General features: G+C 34.7%; 1 protein-coding gene across 1 annotated transcript in view; it reads right to left on the reverse strand.

The window, feature by feature from the left end:
* Positions 1 to 25,978, reverse strand: part of DIAPH2 (diaphanous related formin 2) — a 1,007,297-nt gene that overhangs the window by 750,780 nt on the left and 230,539 nt on the right. The window contains exons 7-10 of the mRNA XM_081793317.1: positions 16,024 to 16,098; positions 15,874 to 15,943; positions 3,870 to 4,006; positions 1,838 to 1,946 (exon numbers count right to left, since the gene is read on the reverse strand). Coding sequence (XP_081649443.1) covers positions 1,838 to 1,946; positions 3,870 to 4,006; positions 15,874 to 15,943; positions 16,024 to 16,098 — 391 coding nt within the window. The remainder of the gene's footprint in view (positions 1 to 1,837; positions 1,947 to 3,869; positions 4,007 to 15,873; positions 15,944 to 16,023; positions 16,099 to 25,978) is intronic.

Consider the following 25,978-nt stretch of genomic DNA (forward strand, 5'->3'; position numbering starts at 1 on the left):
GTGGCTCAGTCGGTTAAGTGTCCTCCTTCGGCTCAGGTCATGATCTCGCGGTTCATGAGTTTGAGCCCTGCATCAGGCTCCGTGCTCACAGCTTGGAGCCTGGAGCTTGCTTTGGATTCTGTGTCTCCTTCTCTCTCTGCTCCTCCCCTGCTTGCATTCTGTCTCTGTCTCTGTCTCTCTCAAAAATAAATAAACATTTAAAAAAAAACTTAAACAAATTTTGAGAGAATTTTTATATAATGTACAATATATAAGTATATATATTATATAATAAGTATATTATAATATATAATAAGAAGTATATTTTAAAAAGGAAAGCAGTAGAATTAAATATCCCAATTATTTAAAATGTAATACATTGGATATAAAAGGCACACCATAAAAGTTTACCCAAAATGATAATCATAGTTAGAGAAAAAACAACTAACAAAGATCCTTAAATATTTAAAGAGATATTATAGTTTTGTAACACTACAGTATTCTCTTTGGACAAGCCAATTCATCTATCTGCTATAGTTTCAAACCCTGGCAAAAAAAAAAAAAGAGATACTAATAATTTATAACACAATAAAAAATAAAAGAATGAGAAAATAAATAGTTTTACATTAGATAAGAAATTTTAACATTTAAACACTCCCTACTAAATAATTTGATAAAATTAAATGTGGAACCATCTTCTCTTTGTTGAATGACACTACACTAGTTTAAAAATTAATTCAGAAAAAGATCGCCATGGTGCATTAAATGGTAAACAGTGTCTAAAAGAAAGAGATGAGCATCAAAGACCAAAAACCCTGATGTCAAATTCTAAGTCTGCCACTTACAAGCTGTATCATCATAGATAAGTTATCTAGTCTCAATAAGCCTATTCATCTAATAAACAAAATGGACATGATAATAAGGCCTACACAGCTCAGTTGTTATGAGAATTAAATCAGATAATTTATGTAAATTAAAATTCTTAGTCCATGATCTCACACAATAAATATGGTCAATAAATATGACTTCTCATCACTCAAGAACAAAGTTATCTTTCATAAAATGGGTCTATTCCTGAAACCATCTAAGAAAAAATAGTGAGTTTTGTCATTTTCTAAATAAGACATTTAGTCTTGGTATATACAGGGCTATCAGATAGACCCTGACCAAAGAGTTGTAATTCATCCCCCCTCAACATTCTGGTGAATCAGATATCTGAATGTTGTGTGAATGACATAAAGAGAGATATGCTTAGTTTTCCTAAATTTCTACAATAAGCCCACAGACTTCATCAACTTATGTTAGGATAATAGCATTGTCTGAATTGTTGCCCTATTACACTTGATTATTGCTAAAGCTTTAATTTCAATGGTTTATTTTATTTTTTAATGTTTATTTATTTTGAGAGAGAGAGAGAGAGAGAGCAGGAAAGAGGCAGAGAGAGGAAGAGAGAGAGAATCCCTAGCAGGCTCCGCACTGCCAGCACAGAGCCTGATGCAGGGCTCAAACCCACGAACCGAGAGATCACAACCTGAGCTGAAACCAAGAGTCAGATGCTTAAACAACTGAGCCACCCAAGTACCCCAATGGTTTATTTTCTTATTTACTAACTTTCTTCCAAATATTAATGATAATCATACTCACCATATTATAATAACTTGAAGTAGTTTTCCTAATTTTAAACAAATTGTTACTCTCACAGACAAAATTTCTAGCTTTTATAAATGACCAAGCAACAGGAAGAATTTCATTTTTATGTTCCATTCTATTTAAATACTAGCAAGAATGGAGTTGGCGTCATACAAAATGAGTACTTTAAATATAACCCCAGAAGCCATTGAAGACAAAATGAACTCACCTGTAATTGCAAAGCTTCGTGATTTTCTAATCCTTCCACAATAGGTGAAAATCGTTCCCTATTATTTCTTTCTGCTGCTGTAGTTATTGCCCCTAAAAGTTTATCAAGACTACACACACACACACACACACAGAAAAAAAATAGAAATGAGAAATCTATCTTATACATACATTATGATATGGGTTATCTTTCAGTCTTCCCTATTTCCTTTCTAGCACTTGATGTTTATAAAGACCACCACAATTTAAGAGTTGTGTTCCTTCCTATCCACATATTTCTACAAGTCAAATATTGATAGTTATAAATAATTTGGGGCCATCAAAATGAAAATTCAATTAAAAAACTTTAGGAAAATGAATTTTCTAGGTTATAATTTTTAAAAGATCCTTAGTTGATAAACAGTGAAATTTAAAATTTCAGGTTTTGATATTTCATGCGTCAACATGATTATTAATAATCATTTAAGTATAATATGGCATATACAATATTAAAATCTTATAATAAAGTGCTGGAAAGAGCAAATGCATTTAAAAGAATTGAAAACACCAACAATCTTTGAAAATGGGAACAAGAAACAAAAACTAAAAGAGAAAAGCTAGGTAACTAGAAAAGCATCTATAATTACCTAGCACAAGAGAATTATTTACCTGAAGAAAATTATTGGAAACTATCGCTATACAGTGTCTGAATCAAATTAACCTCCCTGGAGTATACTATGCTTATCGAACTATAGTTATAATTATAAAACATATACCAGAATAGGTTATATTATAGGAATTAAATACTGAAAACCCAATTTACAAGAAAAAACATTGTTTACTCATATATAAACGGATTTTTCCATGAAACCTAAGGAAACCTTACTTTTGTATATGTTATTTCATTCTTTGCTCTGAGATAAGACTTAATGCTCTATGATAATATTTTTGGTTAGCGTTTGTCTTTGGTTTCTAAGTACACTAAGCAGCATTAAGCAAGATCTCATTTTATTCTAACATGTATGAAAAAGCCAATGTATTACAATATTCTTAAGTCTTTTCATGGCCCTGTTCTGATTCAAACAGAAATTATTACTGTCACACAAAATGTTCAGAAGAAATATTTTAGTTCATGTCCGTAAGAAGATACTTTATCCTTTATCACAATGGTTCCTTACTAACTGGGCTTGTTAATGACATCAAATATGAAATTTTTCTTCTCAGTCAATATTATTTCCATAGGAAGGTATGATCTAATGTACATTCAGCAATGACTTGTTAAAATTAACACATACATGCTCTCTGAATAATTACAATCTATTTTGTTCTTTCTGTTTAACAGGTTTACTTCACTCTATGCATAACTACTTCATCTTTTCATTTATCATAGGCAAATAAAGTAAAATACCACTTTAAATAAAATCATAGTACAAAATAAAAGCATCTGGTCAATTCAGTGGGTTAAGGAAGTCAAATTTTGTGATAGGCACATGTAGAGGATATTTGTGTATGTGTGTGTATGTATTTAGCCATATTTACTGATTTTTCCCCACTTTTATAATGATTGCTTTACCTTAAGCTAGATAAAATTCTATTTATTCAATATGAATCCAACTTTGAAGAATTTCCCACTAGAATTCTATTTAAAATCTCTTTCAAAAAATTTTAGGGGTGCCTTGGTGGCTCAGTCGGTTGGACGGCCGACTTCAGCTCAGGTCATGATCTCGTGATCTGTGAGTTCAAGCCCTGCATCGAGCTCTGTGCTGACAGCTCGGAGCCTGGAGCCTGTTTCAGATTCTGTGTCTCCTTCTCTCTCTGTCCCTCCCCCGTTCATGCTCTGTCTCTCTCTGTCTCAAAAATAAATAAACGTTAAAAAAAATTTTTTTAAGTTTTTTTAAATCCTGTATATAAAATAGATATGGTAAATTGCCAGTAAATTATTTTCTACAATTTAATACTATTTTCATGCAAGTAATCTAAAGAAAATCACAAAATATGGGCTTCCTCAAGTACTATTTTCCATGCACTTAATATAGTAATACAGCAATACTTACATGTTCTCTTCTCCAACAATGCAAATAGCAGAAAGTATTTTTACTATTTCAGTCATCATGTTGGGTTGTTTGGGATCAATTGCTCTTGCCAATAGCAAAAGACTCCTTTCATCTCCTAGAATCCTTTGCAATCCAAACTGAAGAAAAAGAAAAAATAAAAACAAGAACCTTCATTCAAAATGCCTATGTAATGCATGTTTAATTTAAAAAACAACTTACAGGGTGCCTCGATGGCTCCGTCAGTTAAGTCTCTGGCTCTTGGTTTAGCTCAGGTCAAAATAGCATGTATATAAAGCCCTGCGTCAGGCTCTGCCCTAGAACACTGACAGTGTGGTGCCTGTTTATTTATTTATTTATTTATTTATTTATTTATTTATTTATTTAGAGAGAGAGAGAGCGAGCGCATGAGTGGGCTAGGGGGAGGGACAGAAAGAGGGAAAAAGAGAATCCCATGAATAGACACTTCTCCAAGGAAGACATCCAGACGGCCAACTGACACATGAAAAAATGTTCAACATCGCTCATCATAGGGAGATACAAATCAAAACCACAATGAGATACCACCTTACATCTGTCAGAATAGCTAACATTAACAACTCAGGCAACAACAGATGTTGGCGAGGATGCGGAGAAAGAGGATCTCTTTTTCATTGCTGGTGGGAATGCAAGCTGGTGCAGCCAGTCTGGAAAACATTATGGAGTTTCCTCAAAAAACTAAAAATAGAACTATCCTATGACCCAGCAATTGCACTACTAGGCATTTATCCACGGGATACAGGTGTGCTGTTTCGAAGGGACACATGCACCCCCACGTTTATAGCAGCACTATCAACAATAGCCAAAGTATCGAAAGAGCCCAAACGCCCATCGATGGATGAATGGATAAAGAAGAAGTGGTATATATATATATACAACGGAGTAGTACTCGGCAATCAAAAAGAATGAAATCTTGCCATTTGCAACTATGTGGATGGAACTGGAGGGTATTATGCTAAGTGAAATTAGTCAGTCAGAGAAAGACAAAAATCATATGACTTCACTCATATGAGGACTTTAAGAGACAAAACAGATGAACGTAAGGGAAGGGAAACAAAAATAATATAAAAACAGGGAGGGGGACAAAACAGAGGAGACATAATATGGGGAACAAACTGAGGGTTACTGGAGGGGTTGTGGGAGGGGGGATGGGCTAAATGGGTAAGGGGCATTAAGGAATCTACTCTTGAAATCATTGTTGCACTATATGCTAACTAATTTGGATGAAAATTTTAAAAAATAAAAAATAAAATAAAATAAAATAAAAAGCAACTTATATTGGTCTTCTAAAAACCTGTATCTCCACAATAAGGTTCTATTTAATTACATGAATGTTTTTCAAATGTAGTTGCTTGTCTATGTATTTTTTTTAAATTTGAAATGACTGCATCTTGGGAGTTTTTGCCCCTTGATCAGATATGATTTCCCTTAGCTTGCCTAAAAAATCTATAAAGATTTGGGAGAAATACCTGAATAATAAGTATTTCCTCAACAAAGAAAAACATGTAAAGTACTTACTGATATAATTTTCTAAATCACTCTACTTGTGTCATTGGATCTCCCTGGAGATATCTAGAATTCATGGTTACATTCTCTAATTTGTATAGAAAATAAAATTAAACAAAAGGGGTAAAATGTTGGAAAGTTCTTTTGTATACTATATGCTGGTTAAAGAAACAATAAACCTCTTCCATACCATCTTCTATCTTCCCCCTTTCAGAAAGCTGTGCTACATTACAAAAGCTATGAACCCAAGGAAATGGTGCCTGGGTTTTGGTAAGTGTCACAGTCAACTAGGCAGAGAAGACACCATTTTCACTAATTTTCTAGGCTTGAATATGAGCACACAAGTGTGTATTATAAGTATGAACAGGTAAAGACATGTTTTAAAAGGTTAAAATTGAAATCTTGCCATTTACAACAATGTGGACAGAACTGGAGGGTATTATGCTAAGCAAAATAAATCAGTCAGAGAAAGACAGATATCATATGACTTCACTCAGATGTGGAATTTGAGAAACTCAACAGATAAACATAGGTGAAGGGAAGGAAAAATAAGATAAAAACAGAGGGAGAGGCAAACCATAAAAGACTTTTAAATACAGAGAACAAACTGAGGGTTGCTGGAGGGGGGTGTAGTGGGGGAGTGGGTTAAATGGGTGAGGGGCATTAAGAAGTACACTTTTAAGGATGAGAACTGGGTATATGTAAGAGATGAATCACTGGGTTCTACTCCCAAAGCAAAGACTACACTGTATGTTAAATAACTTGAAAATAAATTAATAAAAAAATAAATAAATAAAAATAAAGTAATACTAAAAAAAAAGTAGATAGACAATGTGAAGTTGCTGGAAGGAAAAAAGAGAACTCATAATTAAAACCTATATGCACACATTTGGCTAAATAGTTAAAAATTGTTAGAATAAATGGGAGCAGGTATATAGATAACCCCAATGGGTTCACTGTTTTACCTTGAATTTTTTACATTAACTTTGGATTTAGTCTTTTGTTTTTTTTAAGCTATGCTGGGATTGGTAACACAGAACACTAAAAATAATAAAGTTATATTGTACAACAAAAAAGAAAAAAGGCTAAAATTGTTTTTCACTATAGTTAGAAGGTATTTTTTTTGATCTTTGTCCCACAAAGTATTTCTCAGATTTCTTATGAAATGTTTGCTTCTCTTTAGTTTAACAGTGGAATCCTACATTTCATTAGATCAAAATTGTCATTTCAAACTAACTTTTAGTTAAGTACCAAACATATGAATATTTTCGTAATTCCTAATTTAACTTCCAAAAGAATTTGGGGGAGAAAGGGGAATATAGCTAAAGCTCTTAAATGTAGCTTTACCAGGGGTCATAATAAATAAGAACATACACAGAGACAAGACAGAAAGAAAAAAAAAAAAAAGAAATGGAAGAGACAAGATGAAAAAGAAGCAAAAAAAAAAAAAACCCAAAAACCAGAATGGACAAATATGTATAAAGGTGGCCAGTAGGTACTAAATAGCAAGAAAAATAAATGAAAAACATAGTGTAAAACTAAGAGAACAGTGTTTACTATGCAATTACCAAACTTAAAATAATAGCTTTAAAAATCAAATAGACTGAGGGAAGGAGTTAAGTTGGTGAAATAGTAGGAGGACCTTATGCTTGCCTTATACCTTGAACACAGCTAGATATTATCAAATCATTCTGGGGGCACCTGGGTGGCTCAGTCAGTTAAGCCTCCAACTTCAGCTCAGGTCATGATCTCATGGTTTGTGAGTTTGAGCCCTGGGTTGGACTCTGTGCTGACAGCTCCAAGCCTGGAGCCTGCTTCTGATTCTGTATCTCCCTCTCTCTCTTCTCCTCCCCTAGGCACACTCTATCTCTCTCAAAAATAAATAAACTTAAAAAAAAACCATTCTGAACACCCAGGAATTCAATCTGAAGACTGAGAGAACAAACTGCACAACTACAGGGAGAAAAGAGGCCACAACATGGAAGGTAAGAAATGCAATGATATGATCTGGGGGAAAAAAGAATCATGGGACTACAGAGGAAAGGGAGTCCTAATCCTGGGGTGGGAGGGGGGAGGAAGAGGGAGAGGAAGGGAGAGAGAGAAAGACAGAGATAAAGCAGCACAGCAGCACGCAGGGCACTGCACAAGAAAAACACTTCCCCAAAGCCACTGGGGAAGTGACTGGGAAAATAATAGAGGTTGATTACCATAAGTTTTACAACAAGTGTACATTAAATCTGAAGCTTTAGAAGTCTGTGCCATTGCCAGGGTCAAGCCTGGCAGGCTTAGCGGTGCTCCTGTGGAGAAGGAAGGCAGAGGCCCAAGAGCAGACACTGTGCTCTGAGAATCCCCTGAATCACGTGGAAGGGACAGTTCCCCTTCTTGGAGGGCATTTGGGAGAGGCAGCACTGCCTGTCAGGAGACAATGGAGCCAGCAGACACCATTGAGCTGCCCCATTTATTAGCATATGGGCAGAAAAACATGCTGAGGAGAGGTAACCTGGATGTCAGTTTTTTTTGCTGTGCTTTACCATGAACTCCAAGCTACTGCACATTCGTGCGGCTGCTTTTCTCAGAAAAACTGCAACCAGCCACAGTGCAGCAAGACCCTCCCCCAGAGATAGCATGGGTCCTTGTCGCACTGGGTCACTAAAATTTGTAGGAGCCGTGAATCCCAGCCACACATCTGAGATAAAAGGAGCGCTGCACCACCACTGGGTCAGCAGACAGTGCAGATACAGGGTGAAGTCAGGGACATGACAGAAGCCTTGGACACAAGAGGGGAGACTGTCTGCTCTTTTGTGAGGGTCAGAACAGTAAGGGATGTAAATGCCCCTCTCAGTGGAAGACAGTGGGCCCACACAATTCTTCACCCCTCCAATAGCACCAACGAACTTCAGAGAGCAGCACAGCACACACAGTGGAGGCTTGAGACACTGAAACCAATCTGTGTCCCCCTGCACTCTGCAGGTGCATTTTTTAATAGGGCAAGTGTGACTGACAGCCAGAGCAGCAGCAGACCTCTCTTTCAAAAGATCAGCACAACCCACCACCCCCGCCACACACACACACACACACACACACACACACACACACACACACAGCAGGTGTACTGATCCTAGGGTGCTGCAAAGCTTCAGCTCCAGTAAAAATAGGACTAGGAACAGGCTTTCCTAACGCACAAAGGACAGAGACAAGAATATACGCAAAGACAGAGTAATTCATCCCAAAAGAAAGAAAAAGAGGTCACAGCCAAGGAACTAATCAAAATTGATAAAGTAATGGGAATGAACTAGAATTTAAAACAACAATCATAAGGATACTAGCTGGGCTTGAGAAAAGCATAGAAGAAATCAGAGACCTTTACCAAAGAGATACAAGACCTAAAAACTAGTAAGGTTGAAATAAAAAATGCTATAACTGAAATGCAAAACTGACTGACGTACTGAACAGATGATGGAAGAAGTAAAGGAACAAATAAGTGATTAGAAGATGAAATTATGGAAAATAATGAAGCTGAAAAGGGGGAAAGAAAAATATTGGACCACGAATGTAGACATATGGAACTCAGCAACACTATTAAGTGTAATAACATTGGTATCATAGGAGTCACAGAAGAAGAAGAGAGGGGAAAAGAGGCAGAAGGTTGACTTGAGCAAATTATAGCTGAAAACCTCCCTAATCTCGGTGAGAAAAGACATGCAAATCACAGAGGCACAGAGAATTCCCATCAAAATCAACAAAAGCCAGTCAACACCAAGATATACCATAGTAAAAATTTCAAAATAAAGAGATAAGAAAAGAATGCTGAAAGAGACAAGGGAAAATAAAGCCCTAAACCACAAGGGAAGATAAATCAGGTTCCTGACAGTTCTCTCCACAGAAACCTATCAGGCCAGAAGGGAGTGGCATGATATATTCAACATGCTAAAGTGGAAAAATATCCAGGCAGGAATACTTTGTACAACAAGGCTGTCATTCAGAATAGGAGGGCTAAAGAGTGTCCCAAAGAAACAAAAACTAAAGGAGTATCTGATCACTAAACCAACCTTGTAAGAAATATTAAAGGAGAATCTTTGAGTGGGAAAGAAAGACCAAAAGCAATAAAGACTATCCAAAGACAGGAACAGAGAAAATCTCCAGAAACACTGGCTTTACAAGTAATACAATGGCACTATATTCATATCTATCAATAAACACTCTCAAAGTAAATTGTTTAATTACTGCAAGCAAAAGACATAGGGCATCAGAATTGATAAAAAGAAAAAAAAAAAACAAGATTAATCTATCTGGTGACTACAAGAGACACATTTTAGACCTAAAGACAGCTGCAGATTAAAAGTGAGGGGATGGAGAACCATTTGTCATGCTAATGGACATCAAAAGAAAGCCAAAGTATCCATAGTTATACAAGACAAACTAGATTTTATTTTATTTTTTTTTTTTTAGGTATGAAAAAAAAATGTTTATTTAGAACGATAAATTGCCACAAATTAAACATTTTTAAAAACCAGCTAACAAATATTTTTTGTTGTTGGTTATGATTTTGGCTTTTACTTGAATACTTTCTTCTTCTTTTTTTTTTTTTTTTTTAATATATGAAATTTACTGTCAAATTGGTTTCCATACAACACCCAGTGCTCATCCCAAAAGGTGCCCTCCTCAATACCCATCACCCACCCTGCCCTCCCTCCCACCCCCCATCAACCCTCAGTTTGTTCTCAGTTTTTAACAGTCTCTTATGCTTTGGCTCTCTCCCACTCTAACCTCTTTTTTTTTTTTTTTTTTTTTCCTTCCCCTCCCCCATGGGTTTCTGTTATGTTTCGGCCATACCACCCTGAACGCGCCCGATCTCGTCTGATCTCGGAAGCTAAGCAGGGTCGGGCCTGGTTAGTACTTGGATGGAAGACAAACTAGATTTTAAACCAAAGACTGTAAGAAGAGATAAAGAAGGGCAATATATCATGATAAAACAGCCTATCCAATAAAAAGATCTAACAATTGTAAATATTTATGCCCCCAACATAACACCCACGTGTATAAAACAATTAATAACAAACACAAAGAAACTCATTGATAATAATACATTAATAGTAGGGTATTTAACACTCAAACAATGGACAGATCCACTAAGCAGAAAATCAACACGGAATCAATAGCTTTGAATGACTAACTGGACCAGATGGACTTAACAGACATTCGGAACATTTCATCATAGAGCAGCAGAATACACATTTTTATCGAGTGCACATGGAACATTCTGCAGAATAGTTCACACACTGGGTCATAAATCAGGCCTCAACAAGTACAAAAAGATTGACATCATACCATGCATATTTTGTGATCATAATACTATAAAACTTAAAGTCAACCAGAAGAAAAATTTGGAAAGACCACAAATACATGGAAGTTAAAGAACATCCTACTAACGAATGAATGGGTTCACCAGGAAATTAAAGAAGTTATATATATATATATGTGTGTGTGTGTGTGTGTGTGTGTGTGTATAAAGAGAGAGAGAGAGAGAGAGAAAGAGAGAGAGAGAGAAAACGAGTGAAAAAAAAAACACTATGGTCCAAAACTTTTGGAATGCAGCAAAGCACTCATAAGAGGGAAGTATAGCAATACAGGCCTATATCAAGAAGCCAGAAAGGTCTCAAATATACAACCTAACACTAAATCTAAAAGAGCTAGAAAAGGAAAATAAAATAAAGCCTAAAGCCAGCAAAATAAAGGAAATAACATATTAGAGCAGAAATAAGTGATATAGAAACAACAACAACAAAAAATCAGTGGAACAGATCAATGAAACCAGGAGCTGGTTCTTTGAAAAAATTAATAAAATTGATAAACCCCTAGCCTAACTTATCAAAAAAAAAAGACAAAGGACCCAAATAAAATCATAAATGAAAGAGGAGATATAACAACAAACACCACAGAAATACAAACAATTATAAGAGAATATTATAAAAATTATATGCCAACAAATTGGGCAATCTGGAAGAAATGGATGAATTCCTAGATACATTTAATCACAAAATCTGAAACAGAAAGAAATAGAAAATTTGAACGGACCAGTAACCAGTAAAGAAATTGAATCAGTAATCAAAAATCTCCCAACAAACAAACGTTCAGGGCCAGGTAGCTTCAAAGTGGAATTCTACCAGATATTGAAAGAAGAGTTAATGCCTATTCTTAAATTGTCACAAAAAATAGAAATGGAAGGAAAATTTCAAAGGTCATTCTATGAGGCCAGCATTACCTTGATTCCAAAAGCAGAAAAACACCACTAAAAAGGAAAATTACAGGTCAAATATCCCTGAGGAACTTAGATAAAAAATTCTCAACAAGATACCAGCAATTCAAATCCAACAGTATATTAAGGAATTATTCACCATGATCAAGTGGGATTTATTCCTGGGCTGCAGGGGTAGTTCCATATTTGTAAATCAATGAACATGATAAAACACATTAATAAAAGAAAGGATACAAACTATATGATCCTCTCAATAGATGTAAATAAAGCATTTGACAAAGTACAGCATCCATTCTTCATAAAAAACCTCAACAAAGTCGGAATAGAGTGAATATACCTCACATCACAAAGGCCATATACAAAAGACCCGTGTCTAATATCTACTGAGAGCTTTTTCTCTAAGGTCCAGAACAAGACAGGGATGTCCACTCTCATCATTGTTATTTGACATAGTACTGTAAGTCCTAGCCTCAGCAATCAGAAAACAAAAGGAAGTAAATGAATCCAGTTCAGCAAGGAAGATGTCAAAATTTCACTATCTGCAGACCACATGATACTCTATGTAGAAAACCTGAAAGACTCTATCAAAAAATTTCTAGAACTGATAAACAAATTCAGGATAGTCGAAGGATATAAAATCAACATAGAGAAATCTGTTGCATTTCTATACACCAATAATGAAGAGGCAGAAAGAGAAATCAAGGAACCAGTCTCATTTACAACTGCACCAAAAACCGTAAGATACGTAGGAATAAACCTAACCAAAGAAGTAAAAAGAAAAAATTGTACTCTGAAAACTATAAAACACCTACGTTATGAAAGAACTTGAAGATGACAAAAGAAATAGAAAGCTATATATGAAGCTATTATAAAGTTATTGTCATCAAGAGAGTATGATACTGACACAAAAACAGACACATAGATCAGTGGAACAGAATAGAAAAGCCAGAAATGGACCTACAACTATATGGTCAACTAATCTTTGACAAAGAAGGAAAGAATAACCAATGGAATAAAGTCTCTTCAACAAATGGTTTTGGGAAAACTGGACAGCAACATGCAGAATAATGAAACTACACTACTTTCTTATACTAAATACAAAAATAAATTCAAAATGGATTAAATACCTAAATGTGAGACAGGAAACCACCAAAATCCTAGAGGAGAACACAGGCAGCAACCTTTTTGACCTCACTCAGAGCAAATTCTTACTAGATATGTCTCTGGATGCAAAGGAAACAAAAGCAAAAATAAACTATTGGGGCTTCATCAAGATAAAAAGCTTCTATACAGTAAAGGAAACCATCAAAACAAGTAAATAAAAGGCAGCCTAGAGAATGGGAGAAGATATTTGCAAATGACATATCTGACAAAACGTTAGTATCCAAAATCTATAAAATACTTATCAAACTCAACACCCAAAAAACAAGTAATCCTGTGAAGAAATGGGCAGAAGATATGAATAGACACTTGTCCAAAGAAGACATGAATAGATACTTGTCCAAAGAAGACACCAAGATGGTTAACAGACAGAAGAAAAGATGTTCCACATCTCTCATCATCAGGGAGATACAAATCAAAACCATGATGAGATACCACCTCACACCTCCTAGAATGTCTAAGATTAACAACACAAGAAACAACAGGTGTTGATGAGAATGCAGAGAAAGGGGAACCCTCTTGCACTGCTGGTGGGAATGCAAACTTGGTGCAACAACTCTGGAAAACAGTATGGAGGTTCCTCAAAAATTTTAAACTTAGAATTACCCTAAAATCCAGCAATTGCAATATGAGGTATTTACCCAAAGGATACAAAAACGTTGATTTGAAGGGGGGCATGCACCCCCAATGTCTATAGCAGCACTATCAACAATAGTCAAATTATGGAAAGAGCCTAAATGTCCATCGACTGATGAATGGATAAAGAAGAGGTGTTATATATATACAATGGAAGATTACTCAGCCATCAAAAAGAATGAAATATTACCATTTGCAATGACATGGATAGAGCTAGAGTGCATTATGCTAAGCAAAATCAGTCAGAGAAAGATAAATACCATATGATTTCACTCATATGGAATTTAAGAAACAAACCAGATGAACATATGGGAGGGGGGAAAAGAGAGAGCAAAACAAACCATGAGAAACTCTTAAAGATAGAGAATAAACTGAGGGTTGATGGAGGGAGGTGGGTGGCAATGAGCTAGGTGAGTCATGGGTAATGTTGAGGACCCTTGCTATGATGAGCACTAGGTGCTGAGCACTAGGTGTAAGTGATGAATCACTGAATTCTACTCCTGAAACTAATATTGCACTGTATGTTAACCTACTAGAATTTAAATAAAAATGTGAGGAAAAAAGAAATCATCACTCTAAACTTAAGAGCAATATGACAGCAATGGAAGCTAAGAGGCAATGGGTTACCTTTTATCCTATTATGGTCCTATCATTACATGTTTTGTATAAGGGAAAAGAGTTGTTGAAGAAAGCTATCTAAACTTCTTGGGTCCAACAAATGTGAAATTTAAGTCATTTCAGATGCAAGTGTCATGCTTTGACTATGACAATTTATTCCACATGGAGTGGATATAACATATACATATATTTTTATTTTGAATGTGTACTTTACACCTATTGTTTCACATGCCTATAATTTAAAAGATCCACCATTTATTCATTTCCTAAGCATTTATATGCAAGTTATTAAAATGTCCTAACTAAAACTTGACCTTAGTTTAGAATAATCTAAGTCAAACCATCATGTTTTTTAAAACTACCAAACTCCTTAAGTAATAAGTAATTATGTTTTGACATAACAACTAATGCCTTGTGGGAAAAGACTCTACAGGAAATCTCACTACTATGAATTTCTCTAGTTGTTACCCTGATTACAGTTATTTAGTATCCTGGGAAGCCGTGAGAGTTGACAATGCGAGTCAATAAGAATTTAAAACTAAGGGTTCTACAACTAATTTTACAGATGAGGGGATTGACAGCCAGAGAATTCAAATGATTTTTTAAATGCCACTCAACTTATTGGTAAATCATGTACTATATCTCCCAATTTCTAGTACTGTTTTTGTTCTATTATTTCTTTGTTTCTCTCAATTGAATAAAGAGATTCATCTTGATTTGTAGAGATGCAAGGTTCATTAGTGCTGTCTTGTTAAGAGACTAGAATCTGCACAAATGTGTTGCAAAACAGTAAGGGTACAAAAGTTGAGAAATTCTGTATTAATGCTGATAGAAATCTTTCTGAAAGAGACTTCCAGGAACAGCACAATTAGTATAGTCTATACAGCAGTCTTATGTCAACTAGCAAGTATCTTCTGCACATGTCAGATGTTCTTTCCTGTTAACATGTGTGCATAATATATACATACATAATCATATATAATCCCATATGTTTAAGAAAGACTACAGATTAAAGAATCTTATAGCATTAGTTATTAATAGCTATACATTTATATTATAGTAATAGCTACACATTTGTGCAGTTTTTGGTTACTGTTATAATTATTTCTATTAAATATCTTGAGATTATCAAAAACACCATCTAAAGAGAATTATACAATTAATTAATTAGTGGTATTTTACTTATAGGAATATAGAGCAAATCTAATACAGTAACAAAAAAGTTTATAGAAAAAATAACTATAACTTCATAACCTGTACAAAGATTACTGTTACAAAAAAAAAACCCTTGTCTAGAATTTGTAAAGTCCCTCATATTGCAACTGCTATATATATACAAAAAAACCTTCCTATCTTCCTAAAATGTCTTCTATGTATATTAACTCATTGACATTAATTGAACAAAGAAGAGAAATCTTCACCATTGCAAACAAGTTCTTTTTTGCTGGTTCTTAGCACACAAGTCAAACCATACTTTTGGATTTTCCTTTTCAATGGAATAAAAATTCTGTAAAAACTGGTATTCAACACACAGCATTTAACCATAAAAGAAAAAAATATTATATAATTTGGGAACAGATTTATGTTTCCATAATTGTAAAAAACTACCAGTAAATATTTTGTGAGGCAAAGTATATTTTTAAATATATTTCAATGAAGCTTATTATGATTTGCACCATAAAGACCCTTTGACAACTGAATAAGCACCTACTATTTTGTCAGTTTCATACTTCCATATACTGTTGGGCAAGTTCTCACCTTTTGTCACAGGCAGAAATAAATACTACTTACCTTATTATTCATGAATGCTTTGAGGCACTGAATAAGTTTATACTGATTCTTCTTGTCTATGTTTTCTTGCCTGAATAAAGGGGAAATAAACAGGTTACACTGTGCTCAAAAATTTCTGCTTTGGTGATTTTTTTTCATGTTTATTCTTACTGTTTCTTGTCCAGAAGCTTTTCCAGCACATCCAATAAGAGTCCAAGACCTTCATGGCTAAAGTTGTTAACCCAGCTATAAAATGATCAAAAAAATGTGTATAAATAATTTATATATTTAAAACATTAAATATCCAAAACGAAATTTTGATTTTTAAATCTGATAATCCTGTCTTTATAACACTTGTCATTTTTTTTCCTACTTCCATTGCTATAAGTATTGACTCTATGAAGATGATTCAGAGACCTTTACCTCAATGCCAGACTTCTCTTCACATTTTAGATTGCCTATTCCACAGCAATGCCTTGGTTGTTTCACCAGCATCAGATACTGTAGTCGGCATATATAAGCCAAACTGATCTTCCCCTGTATCTCTGTTACCCTAAATCAACTCTTCTTCCACTCTTCCATACTCTGTTAATAACACTGCTATTCTTTGAATCCTTCAAACTTGAAATACTGGCATAATTTTTTGATCTCCATCTCTTTCACCTTTGTATTTATTCTTTTCATTCATTCTACAAATATTTATTGAGTACCTACTAAGCACCAGGCATGTTCTGGGCGATAGAGATATAACAGGCAACAAAACTAAGCCTTTACCCTCATGTAGCTTACTATCAAAAAAGAAGGAGACATGATAAACAGATAAACAAGTATATAATAAAATGTCAGTAGTTTGGAGCTATGAAGAAAAATCAACTTTGGTAAAAGGAATAATGAATGCCAGGATGTGATTTATTTTTAAATATTTTTTAATGTTTTTATTTATTTTTGAGAGACACAGAATGCAAATGTTTCATATGCACTGCCATCAAGCTATAAAGCATTTATTTATTTATTTATATTTAATTTTTAATATTTATTTCTCTTGGAGAGAGAGAGACTGAGTATGAGCGGGGGAGGGGCAGAGAGAGAGGGAGACACAGAATCCGAAGCAGGCTCCAGGCTCTGAGCTGTCAGCACAGAGCCTGCGTGGGACTTGAACCCACAAACCGTGAGATCATGACCTGAGCCAAAGTCGGATGCTTAACTGACTGAGCCACCCAGGCACCCAGGATGTGATTTTTTTAATGTGTTGTCAGGGAAAGATTGTTTGATTAGGTGGCATTTGAGCAGAGTCTTCAAAGAAGTGAGGACTTTTACAGTAGAAGGATGAAGGACAAATCAAGTCCTGAGGAGGTAGCTAGTATGCTTTGAGTATTCCAGGAATTGTGAGGATACCCGTGTGGCTGCAGCTGAATAAGAAGTCTTGGAAGAATGGCAGCAAATGAAGTCCCATGTGTGATAAAAGGCTGGAAGACTGATCATGTACAGCTTGGTTTGACTTTCTGTCATCCAGTCATGAATATGCTACTTGTAGAATGACTCCCACATATTTCCCCTCCCCTCCTTTTCATTGTGTCTGATAACATTCTAGTTTAGCCCTAGTTACCTTTTCTTTAATGTGACAGGAGTCTCCCAACTAGGGTCTCTGCAGCATCATTCTTTTATTCAGTTTACAAAATGCAAGATTAGATTGCACTTAACCAGCAGTCATATGTCCAAAAATTTCCTCTGTACTACCCAACACATTTCAAGTCCCTTGACCCAATAGTCTGATCTAGCCTCAAATATTCAGAACCAATCACATCCACAATGTATATGGAAGTTCATTTTAAACAAATTGTTTTAATTTACATAGTGAGAATGAGAAAAAAATCAATATGGCATTGTAATGATAATTGGCAGCAAGCTACTGTTCATTTGAGGCATGCAATCAATCAGTACAATGAGCCATTTTCTCTAAAGACTCTCCCTAATCAGTGGGGTGGTGGTGGAAAAATAAAATGACATCAGCTCTAAGAATAATATATCAGCAGATATTACAGCACAATATACCCTTACAGAAAACTTAAAGTAATAGAAATTCTGAACAAATTTATATACCCAGCCCTTGGTATCTCCTTTGGCATTTAGGAAGATAAAATAATCTATGATTTCCTTAAATTTAATACTTATAAATTGCTTTTCAAGATTCTAAATTTTACTCATATTCTTTTCATACCCAGTAGTTCTAAAATTATTGGTTACTTTTTTCTTGGATTAGTAAAGTGTTTGGTATAAGAACATTACTTATATCTGGTCACTTAACATCAGTCACCCACACATCCCAGACTTCTTCAAATTGTGCGGTTTATGGTACTTTGGTTTCACTCAGTGGAAATTACTATTGGTCTGAAAAAAATAGGATACTCATGAAACCTAAGTGTGAGGATGCAGGGCCTATTTATTAAAAACTAGGCAGTGAAAAGTCTTAACAGAATATTTTAGGCCAATGGGCAGTGGAGGCCTAGTTAGAATATTCAAGACTTTTAAAGTAGACAGAATAGGAGTCCAAAAGGAGCCTGATACTAGAGGGATAAAATAATTATGTAGCATGATGACACTCGACAGGTTAAAAGGAAGGAAATGCAGCTAAACATATCTTTTTTTTTTTTTTCTTTTTCTCTTGCCAGCATCATTGCTCTTTCAAGCACTAAACACTTTGTGGCCTTTAGCCAAATGCTGTTTTTTCTTTTTCTTTCTCTCTTTCTCTCTCTCCCTCTCTCTATAAATATATTGATTTTAGCAAATACAGAAGTGGCCATGAAATGATGAAGCAGTTTAAAAACAAAATGTTGGCTACTCTACATCGGCAAGAATCCTGATACTACTACACCTGAAGTAACTATAAATCAGTGGTTCTCAAGGTACGTGCCCCAAACCAGCAGCAGCAGCAACATCAACATCAGCTGGAAACTTGTCAAAAATACAAATCTTTGGGCCCCACCCCAGACCCACCAAATCAGTAACTCTGGGGATGGGGCCCAGCAATCCGTGTTTTAACTAAACCTCTAGGTGATTCTGATGCTCAGTCAATTTTGAAAACCACTGACATAGAACACTGCCTTTCTCAAGCAAGACTCAGGCTCCAAATTCAAGATTGCTTTATACACCCCCTCAACCATACTGTGAATTCCCACTGCCACAGGACAGAGATTCAGTCCAAGCAAGTATATTTGGTACATTTTTCACAGTATGCAAATTTCAGCTCTGAGTTACTCCATACTAATTGGAATATCTAGAGGTATAAATATACAGTTGATGACTCTATTTAAAATCTGCCTCAGAGATTGCAAATAAAGACAGATATATACATAAATTTTCAGTAGTATCTCAGTCCTGAGATAAGAAAATGTAATTTATCACAGACACCTTATTTATAAAAGAAACATAGAAGCAGCAGAGGATAATGAAGAACCAAACAATAAAAAATGGGGAAGGAGAATGATCTCTTATAATTCCCATAACCACTCTGAAACATAAGGTTTTTTCCCTTTCTTTTTTACTGAAGATTTACATACAATAAAATTAATCATTTTGACAAATGCATAATCATGCAACCTCCAATACAAAAAAGATACACAACATCTTTATCACTCCAAAATACTCCATTATTCCTTTTCAAAGCCAATCCCTTTTCCAAACTCCCAGACCCCTGGAAACATTTATCTGCTATGTAACACTAGTTTTGCTTTTTCTAGAATGTCATTAGAAATGGAATTATAAAGTATGCAGGTTTTGTGTCTGGCTTTTCTCATTTAGCATAGATATTATGATATTCAACCATTTTGTTGCATTTATCAGTGGTCCATTCCTTCTTATTGTATGGATATACCGTTGTTTTTTAATCTATTAATCAGTTGATAGCATCTTGGTTATTTCCAGGCTTTCATGATTATGAATAAAACCTCTATAAATATCCATAATTTTTCTTGGGAAAGTAATTGGGGTAGAATTGCTGGGTCTCATGGTAAGTATATGTTACACTTTTCAAGAAACTGCTTTCCAAAGTGGCTATCCTATTTGGCATTCCTTCAGCAAAGTGTAAAAGCTCCATTTGCTCAGAATCCTTCCCAACTTTTCACACTGTCAAATATTTTTTAAACTTTAGCCATTCTGAAACTTGTTTTCAGATAAAATGAAAAGCAAAGTAGTTAAATAACTTTCCAAACATCACTCAACAAGTATCAGTTCTAGGGCTCACACCCAGGTCTAACTCCAAAGCCCATGTTTATTTCAATCATGCCATTAGAAATTACTAACAGGAACAGAAGATAATTTTCTATAACAACATCTTCATTGAGCTTATGTCTATACGTGTGTGTGTGTGTGTGTGTGTGTACACATGTGTGTACACAGCTTATATCTATATCTATATATATCTCATATCTGTATTATATCTATGTCTAGACACACAAACATGTGCTTTGCTTTATTTAACAGCTTACTTCATTCATTTAGGTGTTATAAGTACTTTTCAGACCATGCTTTTATTGTCTTTTAAAGTCCTAAGCTTTATAAGAAATCTACTAAATATTGTTAAGGAAAGATATCTGGAGAACCCAACTAAAACTTCCAATTAAGATTTAGGTAAGGCAGCTCATTGAAAAGAATAGGGCCAGAATGTAGCTTACACTTTTTTTCCCCCTTTGGATAAGCTATATAATTTACAGTCTTTTCAGGTATTAATATATTGGTTATTTTATGTTATTAAGTCACCTAAGTCAAAGAGTTGTCATGACATGCTGTACATCTAAGTTGATGTTTGTGGCCACTACCTGCGAGGGTACCAGGTGGAACAAATAAACCACCAAACAAAAATAAAAGAAAGATCAGTCAGAAAGATTCATTTATAAGTAAGCAAGAGGCCAGGATTAGATCTGAAGACTGAAAAAGAAACCAGGATGTTTACCTAGGGAGCAAGAGAATAAACCCACAATAGGGCAGTATCTTCTGAACTTAAGTATAAAAGGCTTGGCTATATCTATCAGGGAGTCCAGCATCTGGTTCTTTGCTCAAGAAGTGAAAAATTAAAAACCTTTCCCCAAGTTTAAGATCCCCCGTTCAAAGATCAGGAAAATATCCCACCATCCATCAATGGAATATTCTGAGACCACATGGTGGCATGTTTAAACGTGTCAGTTTTAGAAAAAGACAGATGTAGGGTCCAATCCCATCTCTACCATATTCTAGTTGTGTTATTTATGATTACTTAAACTTTCTGAACTTGTTTTCTCATCCTCAAAATGGGGATGAAAATAGCACCTATACCCCATATGGTCTTTGTGATTATTAAATGAAATAATATATGTGAAACAGCATAGTGAAGCCTGTATTGAACTTTTGAAAATGTTAAAAACCAAAAACCTGATTGCTCTTTAAATTTTCTAGTCCAAATTACAGTATGAATTTTAGGCATAAATTAAAGACTCCTTTTAAATAACATAAACAGTTAATAACATTCCATCATTCATTTACTGAAAAGCACTTCAATTAGTATGAAATACGCAGAGGAATCTAAACATACACTACACTTGTACTACTGATTGATTTTTTTAAAAAGATTTCATAATTTAAATATTTGATACTCCTATTATCTCCTATGTTTAACTTGTTACTATCAACTTTGAATATATTTATTTCTCATTATATTTAATGCTGCCTAATTCTCATTAAATAACATTGAATTACAAGGGGAAAGGGAGTGTAGAGTGAATCTATTTATACATCATGCATAATTTTGACAAATAATATCAAAATATATTAAGGTTTTTTAATGCTTATTTAGACACACACACACACACACACACACACACACACACACACAGCGAATGGGGGGAGGGGCAGAGAAAGATAATCTCAAGCAGGCTCCAGAGAGGCTAAACTCATAAACTGTGAGATCATGACCTGAGCCGAAATCAAAAGTCTGATGTTTAACCAACTGAGGTACCCAGGCCCCCCAAAATAGATTAAGGTTTTAAAACAAATCTATCCCAAGCCTTCACAACTTCTGAGGTCCCTGTTTTTTGTTTGTTTTCTTGTTTTTTTTTTAATGTTTTTTTTTTTTTTTGACAGAGAGAGAGAGAGAGAGAGAGACAGAGCATGAGCGGGGGAGGGGCAGAAAGCGAGGGAGACACGGAAGTCAAAGCATACTCCAGGCTCTGAGCTGTCAGCACAGAGTCCCACTAGGGGCTGGCACTCACAGACCAGGAGATCATGACCTGAACCGAATTTGGACGCTCAGGGATTGAGCCACCCAGGCGCCCCATCTGAGGCCCGTGTTTTGAAAGGTCCCACTTACACTAATCAGCATGATCAAAGGTAAAAAAAAAAAATTCAACAAAAACACCAGAGCATTCCAAGAGAAAGCAAAGTTTTCCCCCTTTCTAGCTCTCCAAGTCAAAACAAAGTAAGAGAAACTCTATAAATGTACCTATAGAACATATACATACATGTAAAAGAAAACCCTTCACAGTCTCCCAAAACTTCGACTTTTCATATATAGAGATTCAGACTCTGAATTTAGTTACATTTAGTTACAGTTCATGCAAATAATAACTTAAAATCAAAGATTCTGTGGATGGGTGAGTTCAGTAAACTCTACACAACACAGACATAATAGGAAATAGTGACTGCACGTACATTTATGACTAGATTGTCCATATTCATGCCTATATTTCAAAAGGGTTAAAGCTAAAATTAGAAGATTCTATCCTGAGCCCCCTAAGCTGTAAAGGGAATTGGTCTCATGTGCAGGAGTCCAATATTAGTCATGTCATCCCTTTACCAGTGTTTGTGCAGTGCTAAAGACGAATATAGAGGGTTATGTGTTTTGTACAAAGCATTTTATTTCTAACGGTGTCCTATTCCCATGTGTACTATTATACTACAACCCAAATCACTGTAACATCACATAAAATGAATGATAGCTTAGAGTTTCTTGGGGGAATTCAGAACATTGACAAAATTAGATGAAACAACTAATTCAAAGGGTTGAGGAGTCATTAAAAATGACTGTAAATGGTGTTTGCATATTTTACTACCAGGAAACATCTCATTTTAATATCAATGTTTCCAATGTAATATTTTTTGAATACAATTAAAAACAAACCTTGTTATATGCACTTATGAGGAAGAAACAGAAACCTAGGTGATTAAAACCAATGTACTACTCGACACAAACAGTATCATACATTCAGTACATGAATCATTAACCTCCAAACATGAAAAAGCATTTTCAGCATTTTTAAGACATCTGTTCAGCTAAATCAACTTCATACACAATTCTACTATCAATATATACATCTATTAAAAAATAAAATGGCAAAAACAAAACCAATGTGGATTTGTAGATGTTATGACTGTGTTGGTCTTAATTCAGTAAAAACATATCTATCCACTCAGGTTTGTCTACAGGAAAGTAAATAAAATAGACTTGAGCATTTGAATATCCTTGGAAATATTCAACATGGCAGATTAGTGCATGAACAATCTCTGCCCAATTTAAAGCATCTATTAGATATAATACTGCCATTTCCACACATTTGTGCATATAACTTTGAAGCATATCATTCACTGTTTATTTCACCTGATTCATAGAAAGGTTGAATATGTCAACCTTTATGTATAGTGTTGAGCTAGATCACAATTTCCTTAGAAAACACCAAAAAAAGACATTCCATCTTTCTCTATATACTCTGTTATTCACTTAAAAGTGTTTTTTATCTGACTGCATTTATTCTCCCTATCAGGTCTCACTAGAAACATCCTGCTGTTTCATAGTACTCACACATTTCTTAAGAGTTTCTCACAAAAGATGAAACGTTCACTCTTTCTAATTGCTTAAATTATATAAAAACAAACTTCTTACATATTTACAAAAAACTGTACATGTCTGAGTTACATATAAAAATCTCCTGAGGGAAAATAAAAATTTTCTCAAAGGATAAAAAGTTGTTTATTCATTAAAATCAATATCGTAAAATCTCAAAATTACTTTGGAGATAGTAAAACGGCTTAAGTCCAAATCTGTTAAAATGACCAAGAGGGGGCGCCTGGGTGGCTCAATTGGTTGAGCATCCGACTTCAGCTCAGGTCATGATCTTGCGGTCTGTGAGTTCAAGCACTATGTCGGGCTCTGTGCTGACAGCTCAGAGCCTGGAGCCTCTTCACATTCTGTGTCTTTCTCTCTCTGCCCTTCCCCTGCTCACACTCTGTCTCTCTCTGTCTCTCAAAAATAAATAAACATTTAAAAAAACTAAAATGACCAAGAGGTTATATAACAAAGAATATTTTCCTCCCCATCCCCCTTTAAAAATTACTGTTAGAAACATAAGAGATCTTCGTATCCCACAGTAAGAATGAAATCAAAATTTGCAAAAGAAATGTAAGTGAAAATTAAAATTGAGTTTTCAATCAAAGAGACTCAAGAGGAAATAACATTGCAAATATTCAAGTGAAAGCTAGTAATATTTTCAATTCTCTTCATATGATTGAAATTGTGAATATAATTATGTTAGGACACTTACTAAAATCACCTTCTTAGTAATATCACCAAACTTATAATAAAATGTTAACTTCCACAAGGAAAATGTATTGGTTTATTTTCCCTAAGCTAAGTAATACAGTTAAAATTCTATCATGCACTCCATAGGACATCCAATTTATTTTAGTTTAGTGGAATTTTGTTAAAATGAACTTACACCAGGAAATCACATTCCTAATCTTTAAACCTTGAAAATTAAACAGAGTTGACATCAAGTTTACCTGTTGTGAATCTAGCAAGAAGTTCTTTGAATGCAAGGAAGATAATAGACATTAGCACATACCACCTGTACATTCCCTTTTTGGTGCATTCTCCAGTTTGCATGTTATACTGTCTGAGTATGGTGGGCGACAGAAAGGTTAAATGAATTTTCTTTCATGGTAACAGGGATAAGGAGAGTGGAAGGGTAATTACTATTTGATGACGGAACAACAGAAATATTACAGTCCTTCTCACCAATCAGCTGCAGTTCCCAAACCACAGAATTAGAGACTCATTATAGAGTGTGATAGCTATGTAGAAAAAGATCAAAGAAATTTAATGTGCATGAATATTTTTTTCTTGCACAAGATAACTGAAACCACACTAAAAACAACCATTTCTTTGGGTCCTCATTGTGGATGTCAAAAAAAAAAAAAAAAAAAAAAAACTAACCAAATTCAAATATTGTCTCATAATGTGATCTTTAATGGTAACCACTCTAGTATTTTCTTACTTTTACATAATAATTTAAAATTCCTTTCCTCTAAAACAGAAAAAGATACTATGGAAATTATGTGTGCATCTGTTCACATACATGCCCTCATTAACCATGGTTAAATATCTTAATATATCTGGGATATATTTATATAAGTTTATATATTTATATAAATATATAAATTTATATATTTATAAAAGTTTAGCATTATGCTTATATATAGCTCCACAGTATATGTCCAGAATAGTGCTTATATCTCCATAGTACTATTTGATAATTCATATTTAACTAGATCCCTCATATCAATATTGTTCAGAAATCCCCAACCACATTTGAAAAATCAATATGCATATATAATTTGTTCTTGCCAATTAAAATTAACTCCTATGTAGCTGTCTGTTCTTAACTTTCATTACTCCAATTTTCCAGATCATTTGAAAGAATTGAGAAATGCATTAAGGTAAATGTTTGCATCAAACTATTGTTACCAGCAATTTTTTTTTAATTTGAGAGAGCAAGTGTGAGTGGGGCATAAGCACAAAGGGAGACAGAAAATCTTAAGTAGGCTCCATGCTCAGTGCAGAGCCTGACACAGAGCTAGACCCCATGACCCTGGGATCCTGACCTGAGCCAAAACAAGAGTTGGACCTTCAACCAACTGAGCCAACCAAGTGCCCCGAACTATTAACACCAAATTTTGAAACATGATTTCAATATGTAAAACCATTATTATAACTTATAAACAATTCAAAAAATAGCAGAAACCAAAATTAATAAAAAGCACACATAAAACCAACTCTAGCAATACATATCCTGCATTCTATTCATAGGGGAAAGTAATGATGAGC

This window comes from Panthera onca, chromosome X (genome assembly GCF_046562875.1).
Source record: "Panthera onca isolate mPanOnc1 chromosome X, mPanOnc1 haplotype 2, whole genome shotgun sequence".
NCBI classification, from domain to species: Eukaryota; Metazoa; Chordata; class Mammalia; order Carnivora; family Felidae; genus Panthera; species Panthera onca.